Here is a 15781-nt window from a genome sequence, read left to right as displayed (position 1 = left end):
AAAGTATCAGAAAACCAACCAACCAACATCCCAAAAGGAACTACTTATTAAAGAAACTACTTTCATAGTTCCAAATAATAGAAAACACTTTTGAACTAAGACCAAGTAAGCCTTTTTACCCAACCTCCTCCCCACCACCATCACTTGGCCCAGGAGAATGCTACATCTTACATATTTCGTTTTGTTTCATTAGGAACAAAAAAAAAAAGGATCCAAACACTCATAGAAAGCTATTATAAAGTGAAAGTAGAAAGAATCAGAATGCTTCAGCTGATAAAAATACCCCACCAAAAACTTTCCAAAAAATATAGAATAACAAAAAAGGTAACATGATACTCCAAAATGAATTAAGTGTAGCTAAATAAGCTATTGCAAATATGAGAGAAACCATGAATCTGAATCTAACACCTCACATTAGTAAAGGATAAACAGCAGGTAAATAATGCAAAAAGAAGAAAAAAAATAAGAGAACAAGGAAAGAAACTGGAAAAAATAAAATCATCGCTAAAATGAAGAGTAAATACAAGGTGCCCAAGGACAAAAATATAAAACTGAAAGTACACTGAGGGACACAGTGGATGAGAACCAAAAGAACCAAAAGAACAAAAATAAAATAAAGAGTTTAAAAACATCAAAGAAAAACTGAAAGACATAGAAGACAGGCAAAGAAGATCCAACTTGTGTGCAACTGGAGTCCTTAAATAAGAAAAATAAAATAATGAGATAGGATAGAATTAATGCTTTTTTTCTGGAGGCTTTAACTCCAGGAAAACCTGAAAATAAAAGAACAGAATCTACATATTTAAAAGGCACTAAATGAGCTAAAACGCTCAGCCGTAGTCACATTCCAGTAAAATTACCAGCCTTTAAGATAAAGAAAACATCTTTCAGCTTCCAGATAAAAAGACCAAGTCATTTACAAAGGAAAAAAATCAGTCCACAAAGGAAAAAAAAATTAGACATTAGATTTGTTGATAACACGACAACAATGGAGCAAGGTATTCAAGAAGCTCAAGGAAAGAAAGTGTTGGCCAAGGATTTTGTATCCAGCCAAGCTGCACTTTAGGTACCAACACTAAAGAAAAGCACTTTAAACATGCAAGAATGTGAAGAAAACTGTACTCAGGTTGTGGAATCTACTAGCTCATGAGTTTCCTCTAAACAAGAGATAATTTTGGAAAGTACAACAAAAGGACAGGTAGTGAACATTATATATATTTAATTGCAGATCAAAGACTAAAACAAAGGTGAAGTTACAAGTACAAGATTAGCATGTAAACACTATCCACCTACCAAAGGAGAAATACACCCTAAAAAAAAAAAGATAGAAAGGTAGAGAAGGAAGAAATGGGAAAATAGAATAAGTTCATTGATTTTTACACAGAAAATAGTAAGTGGAAACAAAATGATATCATTTAAAGCAGAAAAACAAAATAGGAGAAGCCTAAGAAAAAAAGAACTAAGGTCATTATAAAGTTATCAGTATATAGTTTTTAAATATAAAGTTCTAGTAACTTCTATGACCAATAAAACTCTTCTTAAATTAAATAAAGAAAACAGACCGGGCTTCCCTGGTGGCGCAGTGATTAAGAATCCGCCTGCCAATGCAGGGGACACAGGTTTGAGCCCTGGTCCGGGAAGATCCCACACGCCGCGGAGCAACTAAGCCCATGCGTCACAGCTACTGAGCTGCGCTCTAGAGCCTGCGAGCCACACCTACTGAAGCCCATGCGCCTAGATAGAGCCCATGCTCCGCAACAAGAGAAGCCACTGCAATGAGAAGCCCACGCACCGCAACAAAGAGTACCCCCGCTCGCCGCAACTACAGAAAGCCCGCACACAGCAACGAAGACCCAACGCAGCCAAAAATAAATTATTAATTAATATTTAAAAAAGGAAAAAAAAAGAAAACAGACCACATGGTAAAAGACAAGCTATAATTATAATACACGTAAGTTAACATAACATAAAAGAACATGTGACAAAGCTGAAACCAAATATATCAGTAATATATAAGTAAGTATGATTAACTCCTCTAGTAAAAGGATTTTCAGATAGGCTCATAATGTAAAACCCAACTCTGGGATGAATACAAGAAACACACCTTCAACCAAACAATTCATAAAGGTTAATAAACTAAACAGATGGGCAAAGATATGCCAAACAAATGCAAACAATAAGAAATCAGGGTATATGATCTTGTTATCAGGAACTGTAGAACTCAGATCCAAAAGCATTATAGGACAACAACAACAAAAGGACACTTTTATAATGCTGAAGGCTACAATTGGCAATAAATATATAATAAGAACTAAAGTACCAAATGTTTCATAAAACATTAAGTACAGGATATACAAGGGTAAGACAGCAAAACCTGAATAACAAAAATCATAACCTATCTCTTTCAGTCCAAGATAGTTCAAGTGGTCAAAAAATAAAAACATAATCAATAACATAGATCTTTTGCATATATATAAATATATATATACATATCGAACTTCATACTCTGAAAAAAGAAATATAACTTCAAAAGCCCATGACAGTCATGAAAATTGACCATATTAAGTCAGAAAGAAAATTTCAAAATATTTCATAAAGTAGAAAAAACTAAAAATTTATTTGCTCAAGATGCAACAAAATGAATTTATCTTCTGGTAATGTTGGAATAGCTCATATCAGAGAAATTCTCCCATAGGAAACAATATAAAATATGGAAAAACTATTAAAAAACAACTACCTGAAGGGACTGGCAAGCAACCAAAACCAAGAAGAAATTAGAGAAAAGTCAACCCCAAAGGAAAGAAGTGGCACCATGGTATATTCATACAGTGAAATACTACTTATCAATAAAGAGGAACAAATCACTGATACATGCTAGCTACCTGAAGAATCTCAAAAGTATTATGCTGATGAAAAGGATAGGGTACACACTGGACAATTCCATTTGTATTAAGTTCTAGAACAGGCAAAACATATGGTGGGGGGAAAAAAAGCAGAACAGTGGTTGCCTCTTGAAGTGGGGACAGAGGCAGGTCCTACTAATCCAGCTTTGGGGAAAAAGAAATACAACATATCCAGAAAGCATGATTTATTCAAAGAGGGAAAAAAAGGCAACCCCAAACTGACACAAGTTACAAATGACTGTTTATGAAACTGATAACATAACCATACAGAGAGAAAAAGATCATTTTAAGTAACTTTTAAACATAGTCTCCTAACCCTTTATCCACAAGAATGTATGTATATTTGTATGTATACACACATACACACTCACAAAAAGGAACTTTCTTTGAACTGCATCATAAAAAATAGGATGAATTGACAGATAAATAAAAGGATAGATATAGGATAAAGTAAATATAGTAAAATATTAATTGCAGACTCTAGGTGATGGATATATCAGTCTTCACTGTACAATTCTTTCAACTTTTCTGTATATTGGAAAGTTTTCATAACTTCTGTATGTTGGAAAAGAACTACAAGGACATCTTGAACTTGCCCAGGTGAGTTTATGTCAGCAATCATATTGGTACTATAATTATGAAACTATTTTATATAATCATAGTATAAAACAAATAAGAAACATATAAAACAAGGAAATATATTACTGTTGGTTAGCAATTAAGATTTTCAGCATAAGAAAAAGAGATACAAATATAAAGTAATTCAAGAAAACAAAGCCTATAAATATCAATATAAACTCATGATTTTTAAAAAAGTCTTTCCCATAGCTATGTCCTTTTCAAGGCCTAGAAGAAGTGATCCCCAATAGCAATGAGCACACCTAGTGCCCACATCTTGGTTTCAAAGTACTCTTCACCATTAAAGGGAATCAGGAGTCATTAGAGAAATGGCTGACTCTAGGTCTAAGGCACAGAAAATACAAGGCAAGCCTGGGTCATCTTTTTGTGCCAGAAAGTAAGAAAGTTCTTAAAGACTTATATAGAAGCAGGTCAAAAGAAAAAAGAAGCCAGTTTGATGGAACTTCCATTGAACACAATTGGGAAAATTTAATCTATCAAAAAGATTAATGACTATAAATGATAACACAGTGAATAAAAAAAATCCACAAATCTATGGAGAGAGAAAGAAGAGGAATGGCCTTCCTTACAGAAGAATATTAGCTAAAAAGTATAGAAAAAATAATAGAATTAGATAATCACTGTCTTGTAAAGCCCTAATAATTTAGGCAAGGATCATAAATGGATACAATCATTAAGTGAAAGCTTGTTGGATAACAGAATATCCTCCCAGCCCCAGTATAATAGCCCAAAGGTTACTTATGAATTGCAAAGGGAAAACCATTATATCACAGAGGAGAAATGTGGCAACTGCCATCTAAACCAAGGGATCAAACTCAGCATCATTTAGAGCGGTAAAAACAAATATCACATCGTACCACACTGGCAGCGTATACAGTACCCAACCTAACCAAGAAAAATTCTTGCAAAAAAATGTTTAACCTGAGTCTGATTAAGTCTGATCCAACTTCCAGTTACAGCAAAAACAGGGAATATGAGAAAAGGTTCAGTAATACCAAAAGAAAGTTAGATGATGGGGCTTGTGGGAGGCCACCCCAAAATATGCCAAAGTGGAATGTTGACTATTTTGAATTAAAGTCACTTGAGAAGACTTCCCTGGTGGTGCAGTGGTTAAGAATCCGCCTGCCAATGCAGGGGACACGGGTTCGAGCCCTGGTCCGGAAAGATCCCACATGCCACGGTGCAACTAAGCCCGTGAGCCACAACTACTGAGCCCGTGTGCCACAACTACTGAAGCCCATGTGCCTGCAGCCTGTGCTCCACAACAAGAGAAGCCACCGCAATGAGAAGCCTGTGCACCACAATGAAGAATAGCCCCTGCTCGCCGCAACTAGAGAAAGCCCACGTGCAGCAACAAAGACCCAATGCAGCCAAAAATAAATAAATAAATTTATTAAAAATAAAATGAAATAAAGTCACTTGAGAAACAGCCCATGCAAGAAGAACACCCTAACCCTCCTTTGTTCCCCTGAAAGCAGGAAACAAAGCTCCCATGGGAAGATATCCTCCCTATGCTGGAGGATGGAGGGCATCCTTATTACCAGAGATACAGAGTTTGGGGCAGAGGAAGCTGTATAAACAAACTTCATTACTTCTTCATTAATTTACTACTCCAAGCCCAAACCCTTTTGTTTTGTCAAATCTTCACAAATAATTTACTCTTTGTCTAAAAAGGTGTATAAACAACATGCTTTGGTCACCTCTTGAGTCTTATACCTATGGGACACCATATGTACGAAATTAAATTTGTTTGTTTTTCTCCTATTAATCTGTCTTGTATCTATTTAATTATTAGACCAGTCAAAAGAACCAAGAGGGGTAGAGCAGAAATTCTTCCCTCCCCTAAATAGACAAATATACAGTGCAGAATATTTTTAAAGGATATTTTTTAAAGTCTAGACTCTTCAAAGCATCAATGGCAAGGAGTTTTTAGAAAAAGGTAAAATGATTAAAGAAACTAAAGAAACATAACAAATGAATCTTGACTGAATTCTGGTTTTGGAAAAGCAACTATAAAGAATTTTCTTTTGACAACTAGGTAAAATTGAATATGGACTGAATATTAGTGGACTATTATGGAGTTACTGTCAATATTTTATATATGATAATCATATTTTGGTTATGTAGGAGAATGTTCTTGTTTTTAGAAGATATACACTGAACTACTGAGATACACATGCCATGTTGTCTGCAACTTATTTTCAAATGGTTCAACACAGAGAAAGAAAAATGTGTATGTGTGTACATGCATGCATGCATATGTGTGTGAGCATGTGTCTGTGTGTATGAGTACCAAGATAGAGAAGGAGAGTGGATGAACATATATGGCAAACTATTAACTGGTCCTTCCAGGTGGAGAATATACATGATGTCTATACTATTCTTAAACTTTTTACATATGAAATTTCATAATAAAAAGTTGGTTTTAAAAAAGTGAACAAAGTAGAGAATAATAAATGATAATCTGGAACATGTCAAGCTCAGAGGCCAACAAAAACAGGAAGAACCTAAGCACATGGAAGAAAGTAACAAGAAGAAAAATGAGTAACTGCCACATAATTAACTGTTATTAAATTATAAGACCTATTTGCTCATCATACACATGGAAGGGAGGATGAGGCAAAACGTTATGAAGCACAAGTTAAACTGTTCTTAAATAGTTATACAGCACTGTTAGGTGTTCTGGGGAGACAAAGAAGAAAGAGAAAAGAATCAGCATTAGTTGAGTTGCCTCCAAGCTCCAGGCACTAAATCCTCAAAAATAACCCTATGAAATGAGTGGTGATATCATCTCTATTTCTTCATCTAATAAGTAAGAACCAATATTGTCCCTGCCCCTAAAAGTTTATAATTTAATTGATAATACATGTTCATAAATGGAATATAGAATATTAGAATATAGTATACTACAGTGAGATATTCATGGTTCAGATGCCACTAGAACTAAAAGGAGGCAAATAATCATTTTCTGAGTCTTTACTATGAGCATAAAGGAAGAAATGATCTTTTTCTGAATACAATTTCAAAGGAAACTTTGATGATGCAAGTAGGGTATTGCAGAACAAAAGAGGTCTTATGAAATGGGGATGGAAGATAGGGCACTTCAGTATAAGCAAAAGCACTGGAGACAGAAAAATTCAAGAACTGTTCTGGGGATACAGATCAAGCATTTGGCTGAAATAAATCTGTAAAGTAGAAAGTTAAGAACTAATTTGTAAACTACTATGAAAGTAGTTTGAGATCAGACCACGAAGATCCTGGAATGCGATGCCTACCTAAGGAATTTTAGTAAATGGAAACCATTAGCTGTTTTTTAAGAAGTGGACCAATATAAGCAAGTCTTTTAAGTAGGTATATATGGCTATAACATGCAGGAAAAAGGCAGGGAGATAGTCTCATTTACCAGTTAGAAGACTAGCATATTGACAGACTGCTGTAACCAAGCAATCCTACCCTTTGAACTAATAAGGCAGTAAGCTGTCCGTGCTCCACTCCGTACCCTCACTAGCTACTGTCTACTCAACCCAGAAAACTTTCCATATTCCACTTTTTTTTTGAGTCACCCTGACTCTATTATGAATTTTACACAAACCTGGGTATCTTTCGCATATTTAGATGTAAAAAATAGTATACCAGAAGGTGTTTCATAATTATGAATTTTACACAACTCTATTATGAATTTTACACAAACCTGGGTATCTTTCACATATTTAGATGTAAAAAATAGATAGTATACCAGAAGGTGTTTCATAATTACATACATTTAAGGAGAACAAAGCTTCTGTTACATTATTAGAACATTATGGTAATGGAACATTTAACCAATTACCAATATTCTCAGATAGGTGGTTAAAAAAAGAATAAATGATATGACTATATCACTGATTTCTCAAATGGGGTTCCTCAACTAAACCAGAGAATGACTATTTTCTCAATTCTCCCAAGAATGGTCCCAAACTAGCACTATTCTAAATACACGGAAGTTAAGTCATTGTATACAATGCATGTCTTGGGGCATTAGGGCTTAACTCTTTCCTGGAACCCCAGTTTAAACAGGCTGTAAAATGAAGTAAGACTATTTGCTTACTTTAATAAACTCCTAATAAATTGAGAAATAAGTGAAACTGTTTGCAGAATGGTTGTTACTGTATCAAGAGGACCTTGAGTAAATATCTATTAGAAAAACCCAAAACTCATGCACTAGTTTTTATCTCATTTATCTCATCAAAAGTTACTTATTTGATCACTTCTCTATCTGCCTGTTCTTAAATATTTTCCTTAAAAATTTATTATTTCAATTATTTTGTCTCACCATCCTTTTCAATACTCTACTGCCAGATAACCTTCCTAAACACCCATTTTATCATGCCTCTTTCTTACTGAAAATAAAATGGTAAAAGATAAACAATGAAATAAATGTAAAGCCCTATAACAACTTACCAGGGCAGCCTTGGGTAGTACAAAGTACATGGGCTTCTTTGGGGAGGGTTCAGTGAGGCTCAGGCTTTTAAGTCATTTGGGTTCACATCCTAGCCACAGAGTCACTGGGTGCCCTTTGAAACAGTTATCTAATATTTTCTAAGTTCCTGTTCCCAAATCTTTAATAAAGAGGTTTGTACCTCTCTCAGTTTGTGATGTGGTATTTGTGAAACCCTAGCACAGTATCTGGCGCCTGGAAAGGCTGTCAGTTAATACCAGTTAACCTGATGTCATTGTAAACTTTCTTGAATTTTGGTACCCACTTCCTTTTCAACTTTGGCTTGATCTTCAGCCTCAACCAAACACATCTCTTCAATGTTCTTGAATTCATGCTCATTTTTCACCCTAAGCTTTTATTTTGCTATTTTTCTGACTTTTAATCTGCTTTCTTTCTACTCAACAAACCAAACTCTACCCATCCTTTATGATCTGGAAGATTCAGACCCAATTCTTCCATTAGACCTTCCTCGAGTCTACCTTTTCATACTGATTTGATTCTTCTTTGAAAGAGTCTAGATGTATTGTCTGTATTAATTTTTTTTACATTTTATCATAAAATTTTAGAGAAGGTAGACTAGTGGTAGGCAGTAGACTCGTTAAAATGCTATTTTAATTCTGGTAGCAAAGTAAAAATGGAGCACTTTTCTATCTTAAAGACCATCAAAACCAAGCTAAGGAACAGACTACTGAGTCTCTAAAGGTAAGGTATTTGACTGCTGAATATACAAATATACTCACATTTTGACAAATTCTGTTCTTTGAATTTGGATACAGTAGCACAATACTAAATAAGTGTTCTACAAGTAGTAGATATTCAATAAATATTGGATTGACTAATCAAATGGCATAATTTACCTAACTTTCTTCAAGGAACTAAGAAAACTATCATGGGATTCTCTTTTATCTTTAGATCATTTTTATGTAGTAAGAGGAAAGTACTGTAATTTCCAGTTACGTTTGATCAGTAACCTCAGGTTATATCTGCACATAACAAAATGAAGTTGTAAACAAAATAATTCATATAGAATATTCAGATTTTTTAAAGAAATAATTCAATAATTAACGGAGGCAATGAGTGATGAACAAATATAAATGTTCAAATATAAAACAAATATAGTGTCAAAGCTATGTTCATCTATCAAAGATAATCAGTAAAGAAACTGAAAATTGTACACATCTTCAGTTGAGAGTCCCAGATATTTTTTCTTATCTTTGTTATATAAATCCAACAGGAAGTAAGCTTATTTAACATTTTTCTAAATCAGCAACTTCAGGAAAGTTGCAGGAAAGTTGTTAAAGAAAATGGCCAGTTCACAATTCATTATAAATACTTAAAGAACATTAATATGAAGGGTAGACATGATTCCCAGAGGAACAGTCCATATAACTGTGAGAAATGATATAATATTGAGTGTTTAGTCCCACACTGTACTTAAACCAGTGCTTCTCAAACTCTTCCACTTAAACAGTCCCACCCCTTGACAAAATATTGTTATAAAGGCTGGGGAGAAGGAACATGTATCCCGATAAGTAGCATAATCCAAAACCATGCCACAATTCTAAATTTCTCATGCTTTATCTTAAAAATTCATGCTATAAAAAGATATGCCATATTTATTCTTTGGCTTTGCATATCTTGTGATACAAAATCATCTACTCTAAGTAATATATTTGACACAGTTGGTGAAGCACTGACTTAATCCAGTGTATGTGTATCTGAAAAATATTTTCCTGGATTATGATACTGGAATAATTTCATTTTATAATGCCAGGGATAAACATTAGTGAAAATTGTTTGACATACGTTGAGTACTAATTACATAAAAGGTATTATTAGGTTTTTAATATATATCATCTTAATTTTCAAAATGTAAATATTATTATGTCAACTGTAATGAAGGAAATAAGGCACAGAGATTAAATAGCTATCCCAAGGGAATAAAGCTAATAAATATTAGCCACTTCGTACATAAGTGTTTATTATACGATTTCATCAATATTCTATTTTTACAAAAATCTCTTTCTCTGACCTGTGTTTTTACCTTACTTTTCAAGAATTTCATGGAGGTGTACCATGAACAGCCCAATCAATGGCTACTAATGTCTAAAAAGAAACTTTTAATTAGTGTTACAGCTTTAAGACTGATCAACAATGGATAATGTGAAACCATTTATATTAAAAAGGAAACCAATATCTAGCCACTAAATTGAGTCAATCCTAAGGTTCAAATAAGACTTGGCATTGTAAATAGGATAGGATGCAAATTTCATACACAAAATCTAGACCTGATCCAAAAAGGCAGCATGTAGTGACAGAGAGAACAAGGACCAGAAGTTACTTAGCAAATGGTAAGTAACCTCTCATTAGCTTCTGTCACTAGTTAGAACACTCACTAGTGTTCTAGAGTCACTAGTGTCACTCAAGTGTCCTTGAGTAAGTCACTTGCTTCTCTGGAACTTACACTCAACATATGAAAGGAATGTGTTAGCAGATTTTTAAGTTCCCTTCCATTCATATCTTTAATTCTATTCATAGCTTTAATCCCATTCATAGCTTTAATTCCATTTATATCTTTAATTTTGCTGCCCACTCATTTCAATTTCTAAGTTTCCATTACTCTCAGCTAGTACCTTTTTATCAGTTTATTTGTAAGCAATTAGTTTTTGTTTTTTTAATTTACATTTCTATACACTCAGATATCAGTCTTGGTCCTTCTTCTTAAAATATTTCCTCACTCCTTGCTTCTTAACCACTTCATTTTATAATCTGGAAGTACTGAACACAACAAAACTGGCCTTAATAGTAAGTTTAATAGTAAACTGCCTTAATAGTAAGTTTACTCTGAGCCCTACTGTCAAAATGTTTATGATATCAGAGGCTACTTCAGTGTATTTTTTAAAAGCTTTGGTGATTTGACATTTCAGGTTAAATTTAAGATTAAATTATATGGTGTTTTTAATGCAAATATTTAAGCACATTAAAAGCCATAGGTAAACAATGTCACTAACCATCTTCCAGTTTGATTTGCAATCTGCTCTTCTAATTTCTGCAGCTCCAATGTGTAAGCCATTATTCGAGCATTGCACACCATGAGATTCTTAACTGCATGCAAAATCTGGTCTTTCTGAGTGCTCAGAGAAAGGAGTTTCCATACCCCTTCTCGTATTCGAATTTCTAAATCTATTTTTTCTTGAATGCTGCAGTCCTTAAAAAAAAGAGAGAGAAAAAGCATTTTTAAAAGGTAGCAAAACCCAAAATTATAACATTTCTTTTTACCCCTAATAGATGGAAAATGTACTATCTAGTATTATAATTTTATAACATATTGGGAAAGTAACAAAGTTTTAGTGTATGATAGTATAAAATCTTTTAAAGGCTCTGTGCAAAATCTTAATTTCTTGCTTTATTAGGAAGTCTTTACAATCTACTGGATAAACAGAACAGAAACAAAGGTGAGAAATACTATATATTTTTACTGTAACTGTACAAGGTTGAATAGTGTCCCCCACATATTCCTGCCCTCCCAGAACCGTAGAATGTAACCTTATTTGGACATAGTTCTGCAGATGTAATTAGTTAAGATGAGGTCATACTGGATTAGTGTGGGCCCTAAATCCAATGACTGCTGGCCTCATAGGAAAGCCAAGTGAAGACACAGAGGGACACACAGAGAACTCCATGTGAAGATGGAGGCAGAGACTGGAGTAATGAGCCTACAAGTCACGGAACACCAAGTATTGCTAGCAACCACCAGAAGCTGGAAAAGGCAAGGTCAGATTCTTCTCTAGTCCCTTCAGCAGGAACATGGCCCTGCAGGTATCCTGATTTCAGACGTCTGGACTCCAAAACTCTGAGAGAACAAATTTCTGTTGTTTTAAGCCACTCAGTTTTGGTAATTTGTTATGGCAGCCTCAGGAAACTAATACAAGAATATAATAACCAATGTGAACAATACAGCACATGCATGTATTATGTACGTTGCACTGTGAGATGGCAAGATGTAACTGATGACACTAAATTAACCAAGGAAAAATTTTCTCAAAGAACAGATGCTGAATAAAGGAACTAAGGTTTAACAGCAGAGAGGTAACAGGCTATTTGTTAGGGTAAGCAATGTAAATAAAATCTCAGAAGCAAGAGAGTGAAAGAACTATGCTAAGAAAATGTCAGAAGCTTTAGCTACCTGGAACAGAGATTTAGAACACAGTTTTGGATATATTTATTTTAGTTTTAAGAGTCACCATGAAACTACTAAATCATTTTAGTTCTGAAAGTCTTTCATTCTGTACAATGATCTTAAAATGGCCTGGCTCTATAAACAAGTTTCATATGTAACATCAAAATTCTATAAACTGAAATGTACTGTTCTGATTTAAATTCAGTGACTTTTTAAAAATTATAAATCACTAGATACTCTTCAATATACTACAAACATGTAATAATGCTTCAGTATGTCTATTTCTAAAAATGAAGAGATCATCCTAGCTTCTGCAGTTAAAAAAAAAAAATGAACGCTATAGTTTACCTTTTAACTGGAATAAAATTTATATCAAAAATCTGAATGAATCTAATAACAAAATTTCCAGATATTGAAAGGACAATCTTTTCAAAAAGAAAAGCTGAAAGTTAGAGCAATAGTCTATGATTACCCAAAAAGAAAAACTGCAGATGATTTAACTTGATTATCCAAATCAATCAAATGTACTATTCACACGCAGAAAACAGATCTGTTTAATTACCTTCTGTAATTACATCATGTAATCGCCACATAAAAACCTTCTTTTGTAGTATAACTCAAAACTGATGTACTATATAAATGTAGTCATTTGCTGCTTTTCCTTCTTTACACGACTGAATTTCAACAACTCCATCTCATCTTTTTATGACTTGTCAGTCCCAAAGTGAATTCTTCTTTAATGTAATTAGTAATCAATTATACGAATTATCTATGTGACCCATATGTCTATAGAAATAAACTCTGGCAGGCGGGTTAGTACTGGAGAGTCTACTTAGGGAGAAACTTGAAAGTGGGATGAATAACTTTACCCCACAACTCAAATATAAACGAATACCATCTGGTGCCATTAAATTCAAGTTTGCTTTTTAAATACTACAGTTAGGCAGCCAGTTCAAATACTACAGTCAGGCAGCCAGTTGAAGGACTAGCACAGTCCTTCTTAAAGCTGGCTGCACATTAGAATCACCTCAGGCAGAGAGGAAGGGCCTTACAAAAGTACCTAAGCTTATGACCTACCCCAAAACAATTAGGATCTCTGGAGGTGGAACCTGCTCTTTTTTTTAAAGTTCCTCTGGTGATTCAGTGCACAGCCACCGCAGAGAACCAGGGCTGCACTACTTGAAATTCGCCAGCCATCTGGAAAGTTGCAACAACCTTTAGAAACCAGTAGGTGGCCAGAGACAACACTAACGAATCAATTTGGACTTCTAAGGTTTCCATCTGGTAAATGAAGATCGTCTTTCTTCATCACTTATTGATAAAGACTTCATAAAAGTAGAGAGGCTTGGGATATACTGGAGAAAGGAAATGTAAAGTCAGGGTTTAAAAAAAATTACAGTATTTTTAAGATTAAATATTCAGTAAGGAAATGAGATATAGCTAGCAGATATTATATTAGAATTCTGTCCTTTAGAGCAGGGGGCAGCAAACTATAGCCTGGCCAGTGCCTGTTTTTGTAAATAAAGTTGTACTGGAGCACAGTCACGCCCATTTGTATTGTCTATGGCTACTTTCAAGCTACAAAGGCAGAGCTGAATAATTTCAAAAGAGACTGTGGCCCACAAAGCTGAAAATATTTACTATTTGTCCTTTTACAGAAGTGGTTTGCTGATCCCTAACCCAGCCAAGTGAACATACTTAGTAAACTATGACCTTACCTCCCCTGCTCTACACTGAGTGGATGTGGATCTGGGAGGGCTGACAGAAGAGGGATAAATTAAGTGTATGCATTTTTTTTTACTGGAGTATAGTTGATTTAAAATGTTGTGCTAGTTTCTTTTTTTAACGCATTCAGGGTGAAAAAAAAGACCATTGTATTAGCCAGTTTTGTGTTCTCCATACAAGTTCTTTTTTTTTTTTTTTTAATTTATTTATTTATTTATTTATGGCTGTGTTGGGTCTTCGTTTCTGTGCGAGGGCTTTCTCTAGTTGCGGCAAGTGGGGGCCACTTTTCATCGCGGCGCACGGGCCTCTCATTATCGCGGCCTCTCTTGTTGCGGAGCACAGGCTCCAGATGCGCAGGCTCAGTAATTGTGGCTCACGGGCCTAGTTGCTCCACGGCATGTGGGATCTTCCCAGACCAGGGCTCGAACCCATGTGCCCTGCATTGGCAGGCAGATTCTCAACCACTGCGCCACCAGGGAAGCCCCCATACAAGTTCTTTTAGTATAGTATATACTATAATATATAGTACACATCTATACTTTACATGCAGAGAAAACATCTCTGGTCAAGCAAACTACTCTAACCAAGAAAAACATAATGGAGTCAAAGGACTTGTTTTAAGTTAAAAAGGGGTACAAAGCGCTCCTAGGCTAGGAGTGATGATGTCTAGCGCGAACCACAGTGAGAACAGTGATCATGTAATGAGGGTGGCACTCAATGGTGATGCTTACTGACCTCAAAGAGGAAGAGCAGGGAGCAAAAATCATCACTGCCTCAACCATATAATGGCAGAGTCAAGACTGACTAGGGCCCGTGACAAAAGCATGCTTCCCTGTATGCATCCCTCTTAGAAGTGTGTGAATTCAAGCCTCCAAGAAGAGTGGAGAATAGGGAGAGAGCCTTCCTTTTGTTATTTCTTCTTCAATTTTCTAAATAAGGGCTTGCTATCAGGTCAAACAGAAGCCTTATCTCGTAGGTATTTAAAGTCAGGCTGGTAAAAATAAATGGATAGGGCAAGGCTAAGAATGAAACAGATGACTTAAATGTGCAAACTTAGATAATGTAGAAAACGGAAATATACTAGATTTTAAGAGCTAGAATGGCACAAAGGAAGTACAAAGAAAATGGCTTTAGTGTTGGAATTAAGCACTGACTAAAAAAAAGAAGAAAAAAAAAAGAAGTTGGGCTGCTGGTAAGAAAACTGTAGTAATCCAGATAGAAACTATCACCCACCTAATGGGTATAGTTAAACCATGTTAGCTAAGAGACCAAGATGAAAAAGATTGCAGAAGAGTATATACAGTATACATTCTTTCCAAAAGAAATTTTGTGTATTTTAAGAATTGTTTACATACAGAGAAAAGTCTAGACGTTGTTAACAGTGCTCATTCTGGGGAATGGAACTGGAGAAAGAATTCTTAAATTCATGTTTCTATGTTTACTTTTCTGCAATGAGAAAATATTATTTCTCGAATTTTATTTTTATAAAGATTTCAAAAGCTTAAACATTTGTAAGAAAAGGTAGGTGGCTGCCCCAACTATTCAGATGAATGGGACAAAAGATAATAACAAAAACAGTCATCTCTCAAGCATGTATGAGTGCTAGGTACTGTGGTAAGTACTTTAAAGAGGTTCTCAAATTCCAACAAATTTCTGTGATAAGCAGTTTACCATTCTACAACTGCAGAAACTGCAACTTAGAAAAGACAGGTAACTTATTCAAGGTTGCACAACAAACAGAGTTGGATTTTACCTTAATCTGACTCCAAAGCCAATATTCTATGCTGTGAGTAGTCACAGACGACTCTAAGGTTTGAGTAGAGGTGTTACACTAGTGAGTGACCATCTCAAAATCTT

The 15781-nt window shown here is 34.9% G+C and overlaps 1 protein-coding gene and 1 long non-coding RNA gene across 9 annotated transcripts in view; both read right to left on the bottom strand.

The window, feature by feature from the left end:
- Positions 1 to 15781, bottom strand: part of LOC309643168 — a 385106-nt gene that overhangs the window by 179542 nt on the left and 189783 nt on the right. The gene's annotated exons all lie outside the window — the stretch shown is intronic.
- Positions 1 to 15781, bottom strand: part of RTKN2 (rhotekin 2) — a 196721-nt gene that overhangs the window by 113409 nt on the left and 67531 nt on the right. For 2 of the 8 annotated variants that reach the window (XM_082425538.1, XM_082425537.1), the window contains one exon: positions 11031 to 11227. The exons of 5 other annotated variants lie outside the window; for them this stretch is intronic. In XM_082425538.1, the coding sequence (XP_082281664.1) occupies positions 11031 to 11227 (197 nt within the window). Of the gene's footprint in view, positions 1 to 11030; positions 11228 to 15781 lie in introns of those variants that run through there. One more of the 8 variants, XM_082425540.1, reaches the window with a different exon arrangement.

This window comes from Balaenoptera physalus (genome assembly GCF_965194825.1).
Source record: "Balaenoptera physalus genome assembly, chromosome: 14".
Taxonomy (NCBI): Eukaryota; Metazoa; Chordata; class Mammalia; order Artiodactyla; family Balaenopteridae; genus Balaenoptera; species Balaenoptera physalus.
This window is presented reverse-complemented; position numbering and strand designations above follow the sequence as displayed.